The sequence below is a fragment of the Biomphalaria glabrata genome, chromosome 4, assembly GCF_947242115.1.
Source record: "Biomphalaria glabrata chromosome 4, xgBioGlab47.1, whole genome shotgun sequence".
NCBI lineage: Eukaryota > Metazoa > Mollusca > Gastropoda > Planorbidae > Biomphalaria > Biomphalaria glabrata.
The window spans coordinates 20,497,264-20,517,713 of record NC_074714.1 but is presented as its reverse complement, the minus strand read 5'-3'; the positions used below and the strand labels follow the sequence as shown (position 1 = coordinate 20,517,713).

General features: G+C 32.1%; 1 protein-coding gene across 2 annotated transcripts; it reads left to right on the top strand.

Moving 5' to 3' along the window:
• The first annotated feature begins 66 nt into the window (after positions 1-66).
• LOC106058338 (myotubularin-related protein 14-like) lies at positions 67-18,902 on the top strand. Of its 2 annotated transcripts, none has more exons than XM_056027155.1 (19): positions 67-311; positions 998-1,054; positions 1,253-1,347; positions 1,844-1,952; positions 2,056-2,131; positions 2,495-2,522; positions 2,923-3,063; positions 3,349-3,422; positions 3,557-3,627; positions 3,747-3,824; positions 5,340-5,403; positions 5,508-5,670; positions 10,448-10,484; positions 10,617-10,681; positions 11,157-11,278; positions 11,949-12,120; positions 12,491-12,742; positions 13,151-13,252; positions 14,658-18,902. In XM_056027155.1, the coding sequence occupies exons 1-19, from the start codon at positions 183-185 to the stop codon at positions 14,881-14,883; spliced, it is 2,061 nt and encodes a 686-aa protein (XP_055883130.1). In that variant the 5' UTR covers positions 67-182; the 3' UTR covers positions 14,884-18,902. The 2 variants fall into 2 exon arrangements, with proteins under 2 accessions (XP_055883130.1, XP_055883131.1); XM_056027156.1 differs by having other exon boundaries at positions 68-311; positions 2,947-3,063.
• Positions 18,903-20,450: the final 1,548 nt, after the last annotated feature.

Below are 20,450 nucleotides of genomic sequence, written 5' to 3'. Positions count from 1 at the left end.
AATTATTTATTTGTTAGATTTTCCAAAAGTTTTAATGGAATATAATCGAATGCTAGTGAATGTTTGAAAGTATCATTATTTCAGGGAATTAGTATTTTTATTTTTTTGTAAATGTTCATTGCAAGTGCAGATAACTGAGTCAGTGCAAAACAAAAACAAACCCTCAGAGTTTTATACATATTATGAGCGAGCACAGTAGCGGAGAAATGGATGGCGATAATGTTGATACCGTTGTTGAAGAAGAAGATATTTCGAAACTCCTTAATCATTTTATGAAAACTAGTCACAGAGTCAAAACTGCAGACATCAAAGTAAGCTTTCGTCATTTAATTCATTTATGAAATAAGATAAAAGAGATTGTCAAGACTCAAGATCTTGAAAACTTGAACTCTTTCTGAATAGAGACAGAGTTGCCCCAGTTGGAATGTAATACTAGATCTAGATCTAATACTAATAGATAGATCTATATAGTAGTAATAGACTGAATATTATATTTTATATGAATCTATTTAATCATAATAATAATCTACAAATCTAGATCTAATTCTATATGAAGAACTACTCAATCTAGTCATTATCTATGATTATCATCATCTAGACCTAGATCTAGAATCTAGTCACTAGTCTAAGACTAAGACGATCTAGATTAGAATCAATTTAGATCTAGATCTATATATTTTCATTAATTGTAAATTACTAAATTGATATCATTCATTTCATGTAGTAAGACTGACCCTACATTGTATTGAAGCATTGCAGTTTATACTTTTGTTTTATTAAGCGTATTAGGAATGTAATACCTTTAAAGTAATAAGTTTTCCATTTAATGGCCTTGAAGCCTTGACATACAAAAAGGAATGTTTGGTGTATATTGTATGCTGGACAAAGGTTCAATCATTTCCATCTGTTTGAATCATGAAAATAACTTTTTTTTACCTATTTATTAAATTTTCTTACAAAAATTAGATCTTTTCTGTTTCAATTATATTTTTTATAGGGTGAAACTATAATGGAAAGATGCATCCTACTTTTCTCTAAGGATTATAAATTTACAGTAAGACCTTATTTTAATTATTTTTTTCATAACAATGTAAAATGTATTATTGTTCTAAAAGGTACAGTAAAAATAAGTTTAATATTTGATTTTTAAAAAACTACAAAATATTCAGAAATGAAACACATTGCCACTTGGTCACCAAGACATTTACCATATTTGATAAACATTCTCTAATTATTTGTTTTGTTCATAAAGATTGTGCCCAACTTGAATGGAGAACTGTGTGGACACTATCCCATGAAGCTGATTATAGTGGAATTTGAAAGAGATGCTCAGTCAAGTAGTGAAAAGTAAGTTTATAGCTAGTTCAGCATGCTAATAGAATTATTGATTTTGTCCAACTGTGATTGAAGTTTACATTTAGAGATATCTCTTTGAACCATATGACTGTAATCAAACTACATTTTCATTTATTAAATTTTATTTTTTTTAGTTTGATTTCATTGAATGTTAAGAAATGTGTGAAAATATAAATTGTATTGATATATACCAGCACAGCATCTTCAATTTATTTTACAAATAATATTTAGCATATGCAATGTAAATATAGTCTAAATTTGTTTTGTGATTAATTTGTTTATATCAATTGTCGGCCCTATTTTTTATTTTATATTTTTGTGAACTCATGTGAGATCATGTACTGACATTTTTCTGTGTCTTGACCTTTACTATGTGCGTGTTGTAATAAAACTTTAGATGCTAACACTGTTTTTTTGTTATATTAAAGTATGACAATCTATAGTTTTGAGTTTAATTCAAATCCCCTTACATTTTTATTCCACCTAGTGTGGAAAGCCACTATGATGTTCAGAGTATTATGCAGAGGATGAAAAATGCCAGGTGTGCACGTTGTCGATCTCGGATTGTTGTTCCTGTAATATTTTACCAAGGCAAAGTAAGTTTTGAAAAAAAAATTAAAGTCTTAGAAGTCTAAAATTAGTAAAGCTTAATTAATATATATAGAAGATTGTAATTGGAAATCATTTCATTATTTCTAGCACATCTGTAGATCTGCAACATTGTCTGGAGCTGCTGAAATGATTGGGAGATCTACTACAGACTATTTCTTGTCAAGTCAGTTGTTGTTTTTTTCTATTTTTTTCTTTTTAGCTTTCACAAAGTTTTTTAGAGTTTGAGTAATTACTTATTTTAGTTTGAATTGATCTATTAGTTGGATGGCTGTATCTATAATAATTATATTTGAGGAGAAATAAATTAAGAGTGCTTTTACTAATTTTTTTTTCTATACTGCTAAGATTTTCAAAATGTAAAATGAAACAAATTGATCTTTAATGGTTCAGAGTTTACTTTGAATGTTTATCAATTTTTTAAATTTTATCTAATAAAGCATCATCTTTTTTACATGGTATTGTATGCTGTAGATGTTGTATAAAGATAGTCGTGTTTAATAACATTTTATCTTATCTTAAACAACAGGTCAAAATTCTGGGCCACAAGACCTTAGGTATGTGTTTCTATTCAACTAATTATTGTTTCGTTGTTGTTTTTAAGCAAAAATTATTTAAAAAGAAATTTAGCTAGTTTGACAGCTACTATTACATTTGAATGAAGGTGTAATTTAAGAATGAAATTTCTTGAAATGTTTCATAAGCAAACTTTTTCTTTGTTAAAACACTATTCTTTTTTGTTTATAATCAGAATGCTACTAGTCTGTTAACTTTTTTTAAGCTTGGCAATAAAAATGTTATTAGAAATAGAGACACAAATGTTGTGTTGAGGGAATAAATGAAACTTTGTCTTGTCTTAATCAATGGAAATCATTCTATTTAATACCAATCCTTAAGAAGAGACAAAACTTTTATAAAGCCTTAAAAGATTCATGTCATTGATATACTGCTCTTTAGTATCAATTTTAATGAATTACTTAGCACCACTGATATGTTTGACAAGATCCGTGGACAAGATATTCTGCTCTTGAAGCACTTTGATGTGGCCTATATATGTGACCTGATGGTGGAAAAAAAGAAAATCAAATTTGGAATGGCGTATGTAATTAGTGTAATTCTATCAATAGTTTTTCATAATTTCATTATTGAATAAAATATACAATCATATGTTTAAACCTCTTAGTTACCACTAAATTATTGTTTAAAGTACAATCTTGATAGAACTTCAACTTGGTGTTTATTTTCAAATGTTTGGTTATTTAGACTATTTAAAATATAACTATAGTAGGTAAACAATTCTAAAGAGATATTTGAAGAGATAAAAAGTAAACAAATGAACTAAATGAAATAATATTGAAGTATTTGGATGTCTTCATTTTTTAGAGTGTCATCTTCTGAGAAAGTGGACAAAGAAAATAGATATTCAGACTTTAGTATATTAGGAATGCCTTATCCAGGTAGGAATAGGTTTTTGAAATAGTAAGTACCTTGTGGCTCCTGAGAGTTGATGCTTACGAAATTGAATGTTTCAATCTAAAGTTATAAGCTACTAGACTAAATTATAACCTTATGCCCTTGCTTTGATTCCTAGGTTGTGAATTTTTCAAGAACTGGAAGGATAACTCTTATATGGGAGAAAATATTTTGTATGACTGGGGTCAGGTATACAATGCTTATCAAATAATTAACAAAAAAATAATTAGCTGGTTATTACTTTTTAGTAATGTATGTGATAGAGTTAAAAACAATATATTTGTACAAATATTTCATATATCTTTTAGGCTTTAAATGATTCATCACTGGAGCTACCTAGCTCTCCTCTTGTGGAAGACTTAAACATTGATTGGTCTAAATATACAGTGAGTGTATTTTTTTACTTTTTTTTTTTTTGACTTTGAAATTCAATACAAAGTGAACTTATTCTTATTAGAAGTTTGTCAGGGATATTCATCCTAGAGGTTTTGGTTTTATGAATATAGCTGAATTTGCTTATATATTCTTGCTCCAGGAAGTCTTCTAAAAAAATAACTACTATTTTGGATTTATTTCAGAAAAAGTTCTTTAAATCATAAGTTCATGGATAAAAAAAAAAAACTTGAAGGATTTTAATGACATCATTGTTAGCTCTTTCATAAATTCATAGCATTTGTTTCAGTTCTCAGCAGTTTTTAGTAGTGAAAGATACATTTGCACACTCAATAATGTTACACAATCTTTGCTTTTTGTTTATCTACTACTATGCTTTTCATAAAAGTTTTTTTTTCTAAAGCCAATTAAGTCATGTCCAGGGGATCATTCTTTTTAGCATAGACAATAATTAGGAAATTATTAATTTTGTATAGTTTATCTCCAGAGCTCACTAGTTAAAATCCATTTCTTTATTGTCTAAGTGTTTCTAAAAGAGGTTTCTATGCTGACTCTTGAGAAACATTAAAAAAAAAAAAATTAGGTCTAATTACATTTAAATTGTTTTTTTCAATTCCTTTTCATTGTTAATAGATTTTTTCTATTGTTTACAAAATGTATACACAAATGTTGCCAACTCTTAGTGTAGTGTAACATGAAGTAGCTGTTGCATTAAGTTTTTTTTTAAATTGAATTTCTGCAGCGCAAGGTCATGGTTGTATATCGTTGACAAGCAATGACAAGTTTATTTAAAACGATGACATTTTTTTCCTATGCTCTAAAAATAGTTTGGTTGCTAATACAAGGGAGAATAAGAAGAAAAGTGACAACTAGAGTAAAAGAATTTAAATTAAATTGTATTGTTTATCTATGTAGTGTGTATTAAAGTGATTCTTAGTTCCAGAATTAAAGTTTTCTATTTAATTTAAAAAAGATTTCAGTTTTGAGTTTATACTTTAAAGTAGTATCTCTGGCATCACGATATTGTTGGAGAGTTCTGAAATTGTCTAAAATAGAAATGCATACAAATTATAACATCCAAAATGCATTCTCTGATCAACACAATCTCATAGTAACATCAAGACATCATAGTAATCTGGCACTTAAATATATATTGTCACACTTACATATGTCTCTGCAGCTATGTTCAAGCTTCATATGAATTCAATAAAACTGACCCTAACCCTAACAGCTTTTAAGATTTTTAATGCCACTATTATTTGAATGATTTAGTCAAGCAGATGTGAGAACATCTTGTGCACACTGGTCAGATGGTAATACAGTTTTTTTAAGTGCGAGACTTGAGTAATTATATATTTGCTTACTATACTTTGAATGGCATCAGCCATGGGCTAAACTCTTGTTAGCTTATCTTTTGTAGTAATTGATTGCATTGGTTTCCTTTTATTAGTTTTGTTTATTATTCAAATGACATTTAGTTTTACAAACCCTTTGATATTTTTTTTTAGGAGTGGAGTTTAGTTGAATTAACACAGAACTATTTAAAATTACTTCTGCAGTACATTAAGAAAGGTAAAACTTCATGTTTCCTATTTGGTCTCATAAATGTGTCCTGATTGTTTGTACTACCATAATGATTCCCATTTTATTGTGGGGTTGTTTTTTTTATTTTTCAGGGACCCATGGCTTATTAGTACATTGTATATCAGGATGGGACAGAACACCACTGTTCATTTCACTACTAAGGTTGTCCTTGTGGGCTGATGGAGCTATACATAAATCCCTTTCACCTGTTCAAATATTGTATTTGACTCTAGGATATGACTGGTATCTCTTTGGGTGAGTTCTTTACAAGATAGTCATAAGTATTTATTAATAAAGTATACTTTTTTTCCAAGATATTTTTATTTATTTTTAGAAATACTTTTTTAATGAAATTATTTAGCTAAATTTTATTTTCTTCATTTCAAATCTTTTTACCTACTGGCTAGACCCAGTATTTTGGTCTCTAAAAGTTGGCAACAGTGTCAGCTTCTTAAAATATCAATATATCACACTTCATATTTCCATAGAAAAAAGTGGAAAATAATGGGGTTTTACAATATTTTCAGAGTCTGGACATAATGGCATTGAAATTCTGAATTATTTTTTATTTTAACTTTTGGGGAGTTTAAACCTTTGAAGAGCAATAGAAGTCTTTATAACCAAATAAAAATCTCACTAACTGTTGTGGGTTCAGGTATAAAATTGCTTGTCTGTTGTCTGATCTTTACCTTTTAAAACAAATATTCTAATCTAATATAATCTTTGCCTGTGGTCCCTTCTGGGGCATAGGCCACCAACCAGCTTCCTCCAGGCATCTCGGTTCTGGGTGAGTCTCTCCAACTGTCCCAACTGTCTTGCCCATCTGCTTGGCATCTGCTTCCAAATCATGGTACCATGTACTCCTGGGCCATCCCCTCTTTCTCTTTCCTTGGGGGTTCCAGGTTAGGGCTTGCCTTGTTATGTTGGATGCAGGGTGTGACCTATCCATCTCTGAAGGATATCTACTTCAATAGGCTGCTGCTTTGTTTTTTTTTGCCACAGTTCCTCATTCCAGATCTTGTCTGGCCAGCAGATCATAAGAATCTTCCTCAGGCAGGTGTTAATGAATACTTGGATTTTTTTCAATTTGGTGATGGTGGTTCTTCAGGTCTCTGCTCCATAAAGTAGTACTGGCTTAACAATAGTGTTAAAGAGCCTGATCTTGGTGGTGGGGCTTATTTCCTTAGATCCCCAGGTGTTCTTCAGCTGATGGAAGGCTGCTTGAGCTTAACCAATGCGAGTCTGACATCTGCATCTGTTCCTCCATGGTGGTCTAGGATACTGCCGAGATAGGTGAAGCTTTCCACCTCTTCCAGTGCCTCACCTTGGACTGTAATGGGTGTATTGTTAGGTGCCTTTATCTTGAACAACTTGCTCTTCCCTCTGTTTATGGTAAGACCCTTTCTAGCTGAATTGTCTACAACATTTATCTTTTCCTGCATCTGCTGCTGTTTGTGAGAAAGAAAAGCCAAGTCATCTGAAAAGTCAAGGTCATCTAGCTGTTTCCACAGTGTCCACTGTATACCATTCCACTTCTGTTCTGTTGCTGTCTTCAAGATTCAATCTATGGCTAGTAGAAATAAGGAAGAGAGTAAACAGCCTTGTCTCACTCCTGTTTGGACTTCAAATGCCTCTGTCAGTTGTCTGCCATGCACTATTTTGCAAGTCATCCCCTCATATGACTTCTTAATGATATTTGTAATTTTTTCAGGCACTTCATAGTGTATCAAAAGTCTCCAGAGGGTCTGTCTGTCCACGCTGTCAAAAGCATTCTCATTGTCTATAAAACTGACGTAGAGAGGGGAGTTCCATTCCAATTATAACAAATACCTGTTAATTATAATTTTTCATTATTGATGTCATTAGGTTTCCCAACTTTACACTGTTGTTCTTGACTATTAAAGCTAACACAGACATCTTTTTCCTACTTGCAAGTCCTGCTAACACAGACATCTTTCATCCTACTTGCAAGTCCTGCTAACACAGACATCTTTCATCCTACTTGCAAGTCCTGCTAGCACAAACATCTTTCATCTTACTTGCAAGTCCTGCTAGCACAGACATCTTTCATCCTACTTGCAAGTCCTGCTAGCACAGACATCTTTGTCATCCTACTTGCAAGTCCTGCTAGCACAGACATCTTTCATCCTACTTGCAAGCAGGGGCGGATTGGGTATCAAAATCGGCCCGAGCATTACCATATAAACCGGCCCACAAATGGCATGTCATATATTTTCAGTTTTTTGGGGGGGGGGGGGGATTTTTACCACACTCCGCAATATATATATATATATATATATATATATATATATATATATATATATATATATATATATATATATATATTAGTGTGAGTGTATATGTAATTAATCTTCATTACATTCTGATCTTTCAAACGTTTTTTCTAGCCTAGAATACTCTCTTCCTATAATAAGTGGAAAGACAGTACACGCCGCCAAGGGACAGGTAGGGAGTCCGGGGGAGCGCTGTGAGTAAAGCGACTGGTAGAAAATGGTAAAATGCTTTAGTTTTTGTATTGGAGGGGGAGGGTAACCACAAAACCCCTTTTGGCTACGCTCATGAAATTTGGTGACTGTAGTTTGCTTAAGTTCGCTGCACTTGGGCAGTAAGTAAAGTTTCCCTTTCAGACAATGAGGTCTGAGGCAAGTGATGGTTTGAACCCCTCCCCTACTACGCCCATGTGTTATATTATAGGTGTAAGCCTAATTCTCTATAAAATATATAAAGTTTGATAACGCATCGAAAAGTGGATGGATGCATTCGTAGGATTACATAATGTATTCTATTTATACATGTATGTAGTCTGGAAACTAAAAAATACAATAGCAAACTGAGTTTGAAGCTTTTTGGTATTACTTATAGATTACAGACCTTTCTTAAAAAAATAAGATAGTTACGTCCTACGCATTTCATGTGTCAATCTAGTCATGCATGTTGATCTGTGACTAAAATATGCTTAATCATTTGTTTCCTGGCTGACTCAGGCAACCCATTCCATTAAAAGATAAGAGAAAGCAGAATGGTTAAAGAGGTACTTACTTAATGTGAAAAGCTCTTGCTTCGTCCTAGTACATTCTCAAAAATGCGATTTGTATATGAATATATCATGACCCATTATTTAAAATTTAAATTAAATCTCCTTTCATTAAATATCGGATGTGACAGCGCTTTATAAATTATTGTAATAATTTTCATCATTAATGACTTCATACTAAGCATAAGTTTGCCATTAATTATAATAGTATAAAAATGTATGGTATTAGTTTACGAGACTAGAAACGCTAAATCAGGTTTCTCTTATATTTTAAGAATATGCAGAAAAAAAATGCAGATTACAAATATGTAATTTGATTTCCTCAGAGATAAATAGTTTTTAAAATATAAATTTTTAAGTTTTATTTCTTATTACCAAATATTGTCATTGGAAATACGCCATTTTGGTTTTAAGGCTTAATACTAGACTATCTCCCTTGAATTACTTGCCAACATTTTTCTGTTGCTGTTTTGTCTTTCTTTCTAGCAGCTATTAGATCTAATATTAAAATTAATTTAAAATTATAGCATAAGAACAAAAAACTCTCTTAAAAAAAGTTATTGAAAAAATGAAGAAACAACTTCATCAAATTATTAACATTTTTTTTAGACCTTCATTTCAGTAAATACACTTAAAAATGCATAAGTTGACAGCATAAGAACAGAAATCTCTTTTAAAAAAGTTATTGAAAAAAAGAAGAAAAATTAAAAACAACATGGTGGTCAGTAAAGGTATCTGGGCATCTAAACTATTACCAAATGTATTTAGATGTAGATTTAGCTTTTAATTAAATAATATTTTTTTGTAAACTTGAAATGTAGTATTTTTAGATCTATGTTTTTTAAAAATAAACAAAAAGAAACTTACTATTTCTTTTCAAATCGCAGAAAGTAGAACTTATACCCATACTGAGCTGTGAATAAGTTGGGCGGTTTGCAATTTCACGGCAGTGTGTATGTGTTCAAGTTAATTTCTATTAAGTATTGTTAAAGAGCTAATTGTAGCGCCTATTTTTTTTGCTGCATTATATCAATGTTTTCTAACTTAACCTCTCTCATCCCTCTTTTTCGTTAACTGACAATGGAACCATCAGAATACAGGGGAGGGAAGGAGCAATCAAAATGGGAGCGCCATCAAAGGTCCATGCCGACCAGCAAAATGATTAGGCCAAACACATTCTCGACGACATCAAAGCAGTCTATGCCGCTCGTGCATAGCAGAAAGTACAGTCTAACGTTTCGCAGATGATAATACGTACAGTGTATAGTGTATTTTCTTGATATTCTTGTTGAATTTCAAACAAAATTAATTGTAATTAATAATTAAAAAAAAACAAGAAAACGTGTTCGGCCAATTGTGTCTTGCTGCTGTCACTTTTTTTAAAAGTTGTCTGCATTGAATTTTTTTTTTCTTTGGTCGCAAACCAGACCTGCCCATTTGGTACCGGCCCACCGGGCATTTGCCCATATAGCCAGTCCGCCCCTGCTTGCAAGTCCTGCTAGCACAGACATCTTTCATCTTACTTGCAAGTTCTGCTAGTTCAAATGTCTTTGTTCTACTTGCTAGTTGATCCTTGTATTCACTATTCTATATTTATATATATATCTATATATTGAAGACACTTACCGGTATAGGTTTTAAGGCTTCGTAGTCCATGCACAGCATCTCAATAAGATACAAACGTCAGCAGCCATACCTAACATTCTACAAATGAAAGACTTGATTGTGCCAAGATGTGTAGAAATACTTAAGTGGTCTGTTCACACACACAAATATTGAGACAAAACTTTTCTAAGAACTATTTGTACAAGTTTACAAAATTTAAAAGTAGTTTGTCTCTGTTCTTGTGACTGCACCATTTCTTTTATCCAAAATCTGCTGGTAACATAAATGCTAAATTTTTTTTGTTTCACTGAATTTATTGAATGTATCAATTTTTTGCTTCCTCACATTAATTCCCTTCATTTTATTTTTCAGTCATGATCTTCCGGACAGATTAAACAACGAACAAGAGGTATTGCATGCTTGAAATTAAAGAGAAAATTTTGATTTTGTTGTTTAAATGTTTTCCATTAATTTAGCCACTAATGTTGATTTGAAAAATGAATCTTTATAATTTTGTTAAACTACCCCTTGTATGTTTCAGGTGTTATATTTTTGTTTTAAAGTATTAAAAGATATAGCACCTGAAGAGTTCTCTCTTGCACCGAGGTAATTTGGCCTATTTTTATTTTATTTAGAGAACTTCAGAGTTGTAATCATTTACTGATTATGTAAGTGTCTGCTTTAATGCATTGTAAACACATCTCTTTGCTAGTAAACTATTGATATACAGATATTCAGATTGTAATTATTTTTTTAGCTACATGTATATAAATTAGGGCAAGCATAACCATTGTCCGCAGGTGGTCGATTTAGATTTTTTCGCCGTCTGCATTTGTCCCCAGCAGCAGATTTTCTCTTCGTCTCACTTGTGTATCCCGCTGCCTTTATAAGTGACCTCCAGCTGTCTTGTTCTGAGGCCAGGTGCTCTCTTTTAAGTCAGCTAAAGAAAGTTGATGCCAAAGCTGGTCTTTGAAGCGTTTCGGACTCGAAGACAAGCCTTATTAATATTATTATACAAATTAGATATGAAGAAATTGTTTCAAGATTTGCTCATTTTAAATTTGTCATGTTATGCTATTAGGCCATTACCACCACAGGCATTAGCCTCATCACCCAGAGATACTGCCACTGCACCAGTGTCACATAACCAGCAGCACAGATTCAGGGTCGACTCAGACAGTAGTTTTCATGGAGTTTTGTTAGGTACTGTCTCTACACATTCTGTCACCCATTTATGTGGGGGTTTTTTACATTGTAACAAAACTTTTGAAACATTTTACTTTGGTTTCAGTGTTCCTAAATTACCTAATAATACCAAGTGTGGCTGTTATAATCATTAAGTCCTAGTAAATATTGATTGGGATTTACAATGAGAATAGTTCTGTTAAAATTATTACTATGTCTAGTTGACAACTATATGATAGTAAAAGTGGTTGGTCATTGTATTGTATAGATACTTGTACATTATACCAGAGATTTATTTCAGTTTTTAATAATGAATTCAACATGTTATTTTTTTAAATTTTAAACCACTATAAATTTTCTAAGCAGTTTCTGCTTCATTTCTGTATAGCAGAGTTTTCATAAATCTTTCAAAAAATAACTCCTCCCTGTAAATATTTTACAAATTAATTCCTGATATTACTCTGGACTCTTGCAAACTTTTTTTTTTTTTTAATTTTAATAATTTTTCTATTTCCACTAAATTAACTTTTGACCCAAAGTAAGTGACTATAGGGCAAGCTAACTATTTAAAAAAAAATCAATTTCATTTACAATTTTAAAAAGTTTTTCTTTTACAGTATGCTCAATTTTTTAAATGCTTAACAGGTGCTGCTTAGACCCTTGTAATTTACATTGCTATATTCTTTAGATGATCCATACCTGGTACCAAGTAAAGGCAGCATAACAAGCCTCAGTAGCCTAGGCAGCAATGAGGCTCTTGACCACATTCATTTTACTTTAGGCCTAACAGATGAAGATGTGAATGGAGTCAGTTTGACTGAGGATGAGTGGGAGTGGAACAGGACCTCAACTCTCACAAAGTAAACAGAAAGATTGTTGAGATGGTAGTGAATATATAGTAACAGATACAGAATTATTGCTACTTATAATTTTCAACTGGAAAAGGCATTTGTTTGTAAAAATGTTTTACATATGTCAAATGTTCCTTAAGATCTAAAGATAATGACACCCTAGCACAAATGTCATGCAGTGGGTAGGATTCAAAGTGCTATTAATGTTGACAATTTTTAAATGTAACTTGAAGTTTAAATTTAAACTTTTAATGTAAAATACATATTTCTTGTCATTGATACAAAGTTATTTTTTTAATTTACCAATTTTTCTATTTTAGTTTTATTTATTTAGAGTGCATTTTTTTTTTAAAATTATAACAAGACTTCTTTAATACAGCACTTCCCAGAGAAGGTCAAAGTCACCCATTGGAGCGACCTCATCTGCTGCACTTAACTTATCAAGCTCACCTGTACATAACTTATCAAGTTCACCTGTAAATGTGGGACAGAGACGACTATCTACTGACAGCCAGCAACAATTGTCGATCAAATCAAACTACTTTGTGGGTAGTCCTCTGCTGCGAGCTTCTAGTCCTATGTCAGTACCGCAGAGACAAGAGACAATGAGCTCATCTAACAGTATTGGCAGGTACGAGACAAAGTAGTCCAACTAAAAAAGCTTAGAAATGTTTACTGATATAACTAGAACTAGACACATCAACAAAATGTTAATCTTTTTAACTATTCAAATACAATCTAAACTTTAAATTGAGCTACCAGTGGGCTGAACTAGAAGCACAATTACTTGATGTTATTTTGAATTCAAAGTTGCTTTTATTTTTTTTTATAAATGTTAGCAGTGAATTACAATTCTCCATTTATAAATCTCAAATTTTTGCCATTATTTTGGGAAGAGTTAAGAGGCTTAAGCTTTGTGCATCCAACTCAGAAAACTTATAAACTTGTGCTTAGGCGCTTGAAAACTATTTAGATGCTAAAGATTTCTTAGTCTAACAGTTATTTAGTTTTATTTTTTTTTAATCCTTTTTTTTTTCAGTTGGCAGATTATATCAAGCAGTGACAATTTAAAAAATATGCTTCAGGGTTCTAAAAATTCTACCAGTATATCCAGTACAGATAGATCTAGTCACGTCAGTTCGTAAGTTTGAATGCATGTAATGATGAAATGAGGCCACTAAGCTAGGTTGTTCAAAAAACAGAAAAGGAAAGTGGTTTGAGTGCTGGAACAAGTCCCAGTCCCAAAAAGCTAGTGGAGTCTGGGAGCGCACGAGGCACTTCCCGTGTGGTGGAGGCTGTCCAGGCCTGAGTAAGCTATTATAGCACAGTGCAGGACAGGCCACTGTCCTGTTGGCTCATATTTCTCACGGCTATGACCAAATTTGTATTAACGGTGCCGCCACTGTGTGGAAGAAGAGGAAACCGTGTCTCATATTTATTTTGACTGCCCCAGACTTGCTGATCTCTGTCTCGACAGGTCTGGGAAACCAAAAATTCTCAACCTGTATGGTGACATGTATACCCTATGTAAGACAACAGGGTTTCTGTCTAGGGCTTTTGCAAGAGAGGATTTGAGCCTCTCAAGCCCTCACTCAAATAGAGTTTGATGATGATGAAATGAGGATGAAACTTGCTTATATAATGAAAATGACAAAGAGTGAGATACACTTGTTATTCTCTTGTCTTTTCATGTTTAACTTCCCAGAATGACCTGTTCTACTTTTGATATAAAAATATAAAATGGCTGAATTAGAATGCTATAGATAAATGAATTTTTCACAAAGAGCAAAAGTATCAAAAGTAAAGACAGCAGAAAGATTTTTTTTATTTTATTGGTCCAAACAAATGGAAATTCCCAGTTTGACTGAATCATCCTAATACCTACATTGAAACAGCATTCTCTTTTTCCATTTCCATACAACATATGGGGCATCTTAAATAAGAATAGCTTATCCATTTGAGCTAAGGCAAGGATATAGTCTATGCTTTACATGAAAAAAAAAAAGATTGTGAAATAAAAATTGCTGCGTTTTCCAATTTAAAAAAAAATGAAAAGTGATTTTATTTTAATGTTGAAAGATATGTATATATGGTCATATATATATATATAAAATTAATAGGATTTTTTAAAGAAAAGTCTTTAAACTAGTTGGTGTTACTGATCACAGATATCAACTTTAAAATATCACATTCTACTGAGTTCAAAAAGTTAATTTAATAAAATCATCAATTGGTGCAGGCTGAGATAATAAAATGATGTTGGCTGTATATTGTTTGCAAAATTTATGCTACAATGATTTTAAAACATATTTTAGTTCAAATTATTCACAAATTTTGCAAAGAAATTAGAAAGCCTTAAAAGTTATTCTTTATTAAGTGCTATAGCTTTTTGTTTTATAATGCAAACAACTATGCAATAGTTGAAAAAAAAATTGTTTTTAGCAAACATTTTATCATAGTGCTGTATATAATTGATTACTATATATGGATGTTTAGCTAGTGAGAATAATAAAGCTATGAAGTCTTTATTTTAACCTTCTCTTTAGCTGTAATGAAGCAGTCGACATCAATGTTTCTACAATGAGGTGGAAGAGACTGGATGCTGTTAGTCAACTTTTTAACACTGCTTACAGTTCCACTGTCCACTCACAGATGGTCAAACATTCCTCAGGCAATGGCCTCAGCTCATTCCTCGACCGCCTTGCTGAGCAAGTGGGCCTGAAAGGTCCAAAACCTAACAGTAGTGACAGTAGCACAAGAACAGGTGTCTAGGTCTAGTGCTATACAATTATGTTGAGCTTTCTCACCCACAGATATTTCTTCCATATTTCATTTAAAATAACTTAATATATTATATGCCTTAAAAGTATGCTTATGACATTAATTTAGTTATCATTTAATGAAACTTAGGTCCTAAGCACCATTTTTTATTTGTATATAAAATGTTCGAGTGCATGTTTTAACTCCCCAAGGAAATAAATTTTTTACCATTTTCTAAATATTTTACTATTTTCTAAAAGTCGAAAAGTTTTAAGTTTGAATAATAAAACTGTATTGAAATTAAATAGACAGAACTTGGAACTTTTGTATAAATCTCATGACTATTGATAAGATAATTTTATGGGTATTTATTATTATATTGAAAGTAAGCTAATAGGCTATCTCAGTGATGCCCAAACTACAGCCCGCTTGGCATATCCGGCCCTTGGCGTGGCTTCATCCGGCCCACCGAACATCAGAACAAAGTTTAGAAAATAAAAAGGGTGAAAAATGTATTTTCCCTACGTTAGAGATGAATCGATTTCATTCCAATCTAATACAGTCAAATAATCATATTACTTTTCTGAAGAACACAAGTTGTTTTTTTTCAGCGACAAAAGGTGACAGTTATTTTTATTCTTGGACGCTGCTGTCAAGCTGGCCGTGTCCTTGGCATCTTGGGTGTGTCACATAGGGCATCATTATTGCATTCAGTTGGTTTATGTTCCTTTGGTATCAATGCGATTAGACTCTACTCTTAATGTAGAAGCTTCAAGAAAAAGTGGACAGATCTTTGCTTTTTTGATAATAATCCAACATTGATTTGATTTGTACAGAAAATGTGGCTGCTTTTAATTTTCTGGCTGCTTAAGATAACATAAAAATACATTGTAAACCAAACATTAAAAAATATGCAGACATTGTTGGATTGAGCCGCATAAAAAAAGATTGTTAATTTACGCCTAGTTGAGTGATTTCAGCCATTGACGAAAATATTTACCAAAAAGAGTCAAGAAAATGAGTTGATGGTAAGGGAAAACTACAGAGCTGCTCGCATCAGAAATGAAATGTCCAAAAAGTGCTTGCTGGCAGTGATGAAAGAAATTAATTCTTAAAAAAAAGCCTTCAGTCTTTCTCACATGACAATTGCAAAATGAGTGGAAGATATTGTACAAATCGCTTTTCAAAATAAAATGAGACAATGCTTGTTCCGACAGAGAAGCAGATTTCGAAATGTTTTTTTTTACTGACTCTGAGGAGTGCCCCAACAGATCTGCAACTGATTGACTTACAAAGCCAGACACCCCTGCTTGAGAAATTTCGAGCGAATCAGACAGTTGTTTTCTACGTTACGTTGCCTACTAGAGCCACAGGTTTGTAATAAGCTATTTAAAATAGTTTATTTCATTTTTTTCATCTTTCCATTGATGTGGCCCGCGACACGACTGTCGGAAATAAAATGGCCTGCAGAACGTACAAGGTTGGGCATCACTGGGCTATCTTGTTTTTAATAATTTACGTTGTTGTTTTGAAGATACTTTATGGTTTTATGGTGAATTTTCAGATACTAAGTGCCATTCCATGTATTGCTTTTTATTTGAACCATTACATGTCCTTCAATTTCATCTGACTAAAACTTAGCCAGGAAAAGAAAAAACAAGTGATATCTTTAATCAAATGCTCTATTTAGATTTTTATGTAAAGGATTAAGTTGACATTGCTTCTTGTTGCAGTCTTATGGCAGGGCATGACACTGCTCTCAATGTTGATTTCTAAGAATAAGATAGTGCAATGTCAATAACCTTAAGAACTTTTTTGAAATTAATTCCAAAACTATCATTTATGTCTGTGTCATCTATTGTTTCTATGGAGCGTCTTGTTTTGAACCTTACTCTTGTATTTTATATTTTTATTCACTAAAAATCATTTAAATACATTTTAGGCTATCATTTGTTTTAGTTGCAATAGTTATTTGTATTGCTAGGTGATTGTGATGAGTGCTAGTGAATTATTTAGCAGGAGGCCCATGAATTAGCATGTTTTAAGCTGAAGCAGCATCAACCATAAAGAAGATTAGCTCTGAATTGTATTCAATTGAATGGATCTTATTATAGAAATGAAACATCTGTGGGCATTGTGTGGTTCTCTACAGATTAAAATCAAATTTATTGTTCAAGAATGGATATTAAAATGTTTTTTGAATGAAATAGTTTGTTCACAAATGTGTCTTCTAGTGCAATGCAATGTTTATTCATTATGAAGTGATTTGGTTTTAGGCATTTTCTCACCCGAGTCACTTCAGTTGTTAGTAATGAGAATGGTCCACTAAATGTACTGTATATACATGTTTTGAAAGCTATATTATCACTTTCCTGTCCCTTTGAATCTTTCACTTTTGATATAGTATTGCTGTGGTTGCCTTTCTGTTCCTGTCAGCAATAGTGTGGCTAGTAACAAAGCAGTCCATTGCTTTAAATTCTCCAAAAATGTATTCCAAAATTGCAGGCTGAGTGGTATGAGCTTTTATTTAGACTAGAGAATAATAAGAAAAAAAAGAGTTGACTCATCATTAATAACTTCATACTTTGTACACATCTCTTTCAGAAAGAACTAAAACAGGATTCAATTTGATAACCATCTCTCTTGGAAACATTTTATGACCTCACTTTTTTTTATTTGTCTATCACACTTCATAGACACTTATATTTTTTTATAGCAAAATTTACAATCACTGAATGCACTTATTTCAAGGGCTATCATGTTTCTTTTGCTGTATAAAGTAATTTTTATTGACATTTTTTTTTACAAAATTAAAGTTTGTTGAATTTATTAACCCAATAATCAAATATCCCTTTGCTGACCTGTTGACCTGTTTTTTTTCTTTTTATTATATCTAATTGTTAATTATACTATAAATAAAAACAGTGTATTTTAAACTACATAGTAAAGAATTCTATTCCTTTTTTTTCATAGTCAGTACTAACTATTTACATTTCAAAATATCAGAAAAATAAAAGTGTTTTTACACATGATAGATAATATATATTTTAATAAATCAGATGTACATTTGCTCTCTGAGTGACCCAATTTATCTAGTCATCCAAAGTACTGTCATTGATCAGTGAGTATGTATTGAGCAGATTAAATATTATTTTTTTTTAATATGAAACTTTATAAATAAATATTTAAAAACTAAGATCACTAAAGATTTGCGCATTAAAAAAAAATCTTAAAGAAGTTTGCTTGCAGACCTAATCTATGGACATAAAATTGCAAATTGACAACTACAAAACAGTTTTATGAATGCATCTTCTTAACTTTCTTGGATTCTATCAGCATTGTCATAGTAATTTTTTTTATGGTTGATGTATACCTAGTGTATTTATATGCTGTAATTTTTTTTATAAAGCATCTTTGTTTTCATTTCTTTTGACAAAATAGCCTACTCTTGTATTTATTAGTCCCCATGCTACATGTGATAATTGGATAATAGATAACAGTATGTTAGTTTATTGAAATTGAAAAATACAGATCAACACTAAAATTTTTTTGTTCTTGTTTGAAGAAGAATTAAAGTTTGATCTACATTCAGTCATCCATGAATAATAAATGTTTGCTTGAAATTGTTCTATTTTGTCTGTAGCATTTTATAGAAGGTTTGTAGTTAAGAATGTGTCATAATTAAAATAGAGAGTGGCTGGTACACGAGTTAGTGTTTGTTTTAAAGAAACAAAACCTTCTTGATATTGTGTGTACAGTAGCTAAGTTAGACATACTCGAAATTTCTCAACACATTTTTTTTCTCTAATTTTTTAACTGAATATTAATATAATGTAATATATTAAATAATGCATAAGTTAGACTTATTGTTTTTAATATATGAAATGATGCCATTGTTAGACATGTTTTTATATCAAATGATACCACTGTTAGAGATTGTTATTTTTGGATTAGATAATGGCAAAGCTAAACAAAACAAGGCACTGTTTGTACATAAAATAAATTTTAAAAATGCTTTTAATATTTTAAAACTTGTATTGACTGGTTCTCACTAATTTTATTGATTCATTCATTGTTGAGGTAGAGTGTCAATTTGTTTACAGAGTAATTGCTATAAATTCCTCATGTTCTGGGCTTGGATCTGATAATTCAATATTTTTATACTGGCTATGGAATATTTCCTAGTCTCATCAGTTTTAATTGTACTTGACAGCATTCGGTGGTGTTAAGCTGCCTCTTCTCTTGTGGTGGCTAAACATAGTATATAAAAAAACACTTGGCCTCAAATGTCCACTCTACTTCACCTGTTTTATCAACCTTAAGGCCACCAAGAAATCTTGTATTAAAGAAACAGAAATTGGCATCCTAGAAGGCATTAAATTATTGCAATTGTAGTTTCTTAATCACATGGATGGCATTGCACTTGCCTGAGGAGTGTCACCATTGCTGAGAACCATATCTAAATTAAACCATAATATGCTCTTCACTATAGCTTCCTGGGAATTACTGTAAAAACTCTACAGGAATTTTCTTTTTAAATTACAAAAGAAGATTTGTTTAAATTATATATATTATATATATATATATATGGCTGGCATTACAATTTGCTGGGCCCAATATAATGGATGCTTGCAAGGCCCCTCATCTAAATTTTACAATAACTATTACTATTAATTTGATCATTATATCATTTATTATTAATAATTATACAACTTGCATAGGAAGCAACTCAAACGCACTAGGCGCCAGTGCATTAATTAAAGTTAAATCAATGGCACGATACACTAAATGTGTTAACCCTTTAAGTCCTACATCCAGCGTCCATCGTGGTTCGATGATGATCACTTTGTCATCCAGGGGGCTGAGGGTTTTGCACTGGGGTTTTGTGCCTCCTCATGTGGCTAGTGAGACCTATGCGAGTCCGGAATATTCGGCTGCACACTGGGCAGGTTATTCCAGCTGGAGCTAGTGTCATTGGCCTTGCTTTTCTTCTCTGGCGTTTTTCTTATATATATACACACACACACACTTTGTTAAATTTGGCATATTGCCCATGACCTGTCACATTCATATTGAGTGATATCAAAGTAAACAAATGCAACAAAATGGAAGCCTATAAATCCAGTGGCGTAGACAGGATTTTTTTTTTCGGTGGTCGGGGGGATTCGTTTTTTTTCTTTGACAACGCGCTCGCGTTGAGCCTCGAAACTCCCCCCCCCCCCCTTTCTCACCTTGACTACTACGCCCATGTATAAATTTAATAATCACAATGACGTTACAAAATGATAGAGCGATGATTTTAAGTGTACATATTGTTTACACTCGCTTTCAGAAATGTTGTTTATATTCTATTCTATCTTCGAAATGTAAAGGCTACCGCGCGAATACGAGTCCAGGAACCAATAATCTCAATCCAACTGAAGGGAATTCAAATCTTCGTTCTCAGTCATTCAATGAGCCAAGTGCCTGCCTTCTCTTCCTTTTCTTGACCTCAATCTTAGAGAGCTCTATTTCCGGCTTATTGATACAATTTTTATGGCCAGAATACGTGGCAGAAGCCTTTTCAGGAAAAGAAGTAC

Excerpts from the sequence above, each read along its gene's own strand:
- LOC106058338 (XM_056027155.1), top strand. The coding sequence starts at position 183 with ATGAGCGAGCACAGTAGCGGAGAAATGGATGGCGATAATGTTGATACC. Across the intron at positions 5,404-5,507 it reads TCTGCAGTACATTAAGAAAG|GGACCCATGGCTTATTAGTA; the intron begins GTAAAACTTCAT and ends TTTATTTTTCAG. Across the intron at positions 5,671-10,447 it reads TATGACTGGTATCTCTTTGG|TCATGATCTTCCGGACAGAT; the intron begins GTGAGTTCTTTA and ends TTTATTTTTCAG.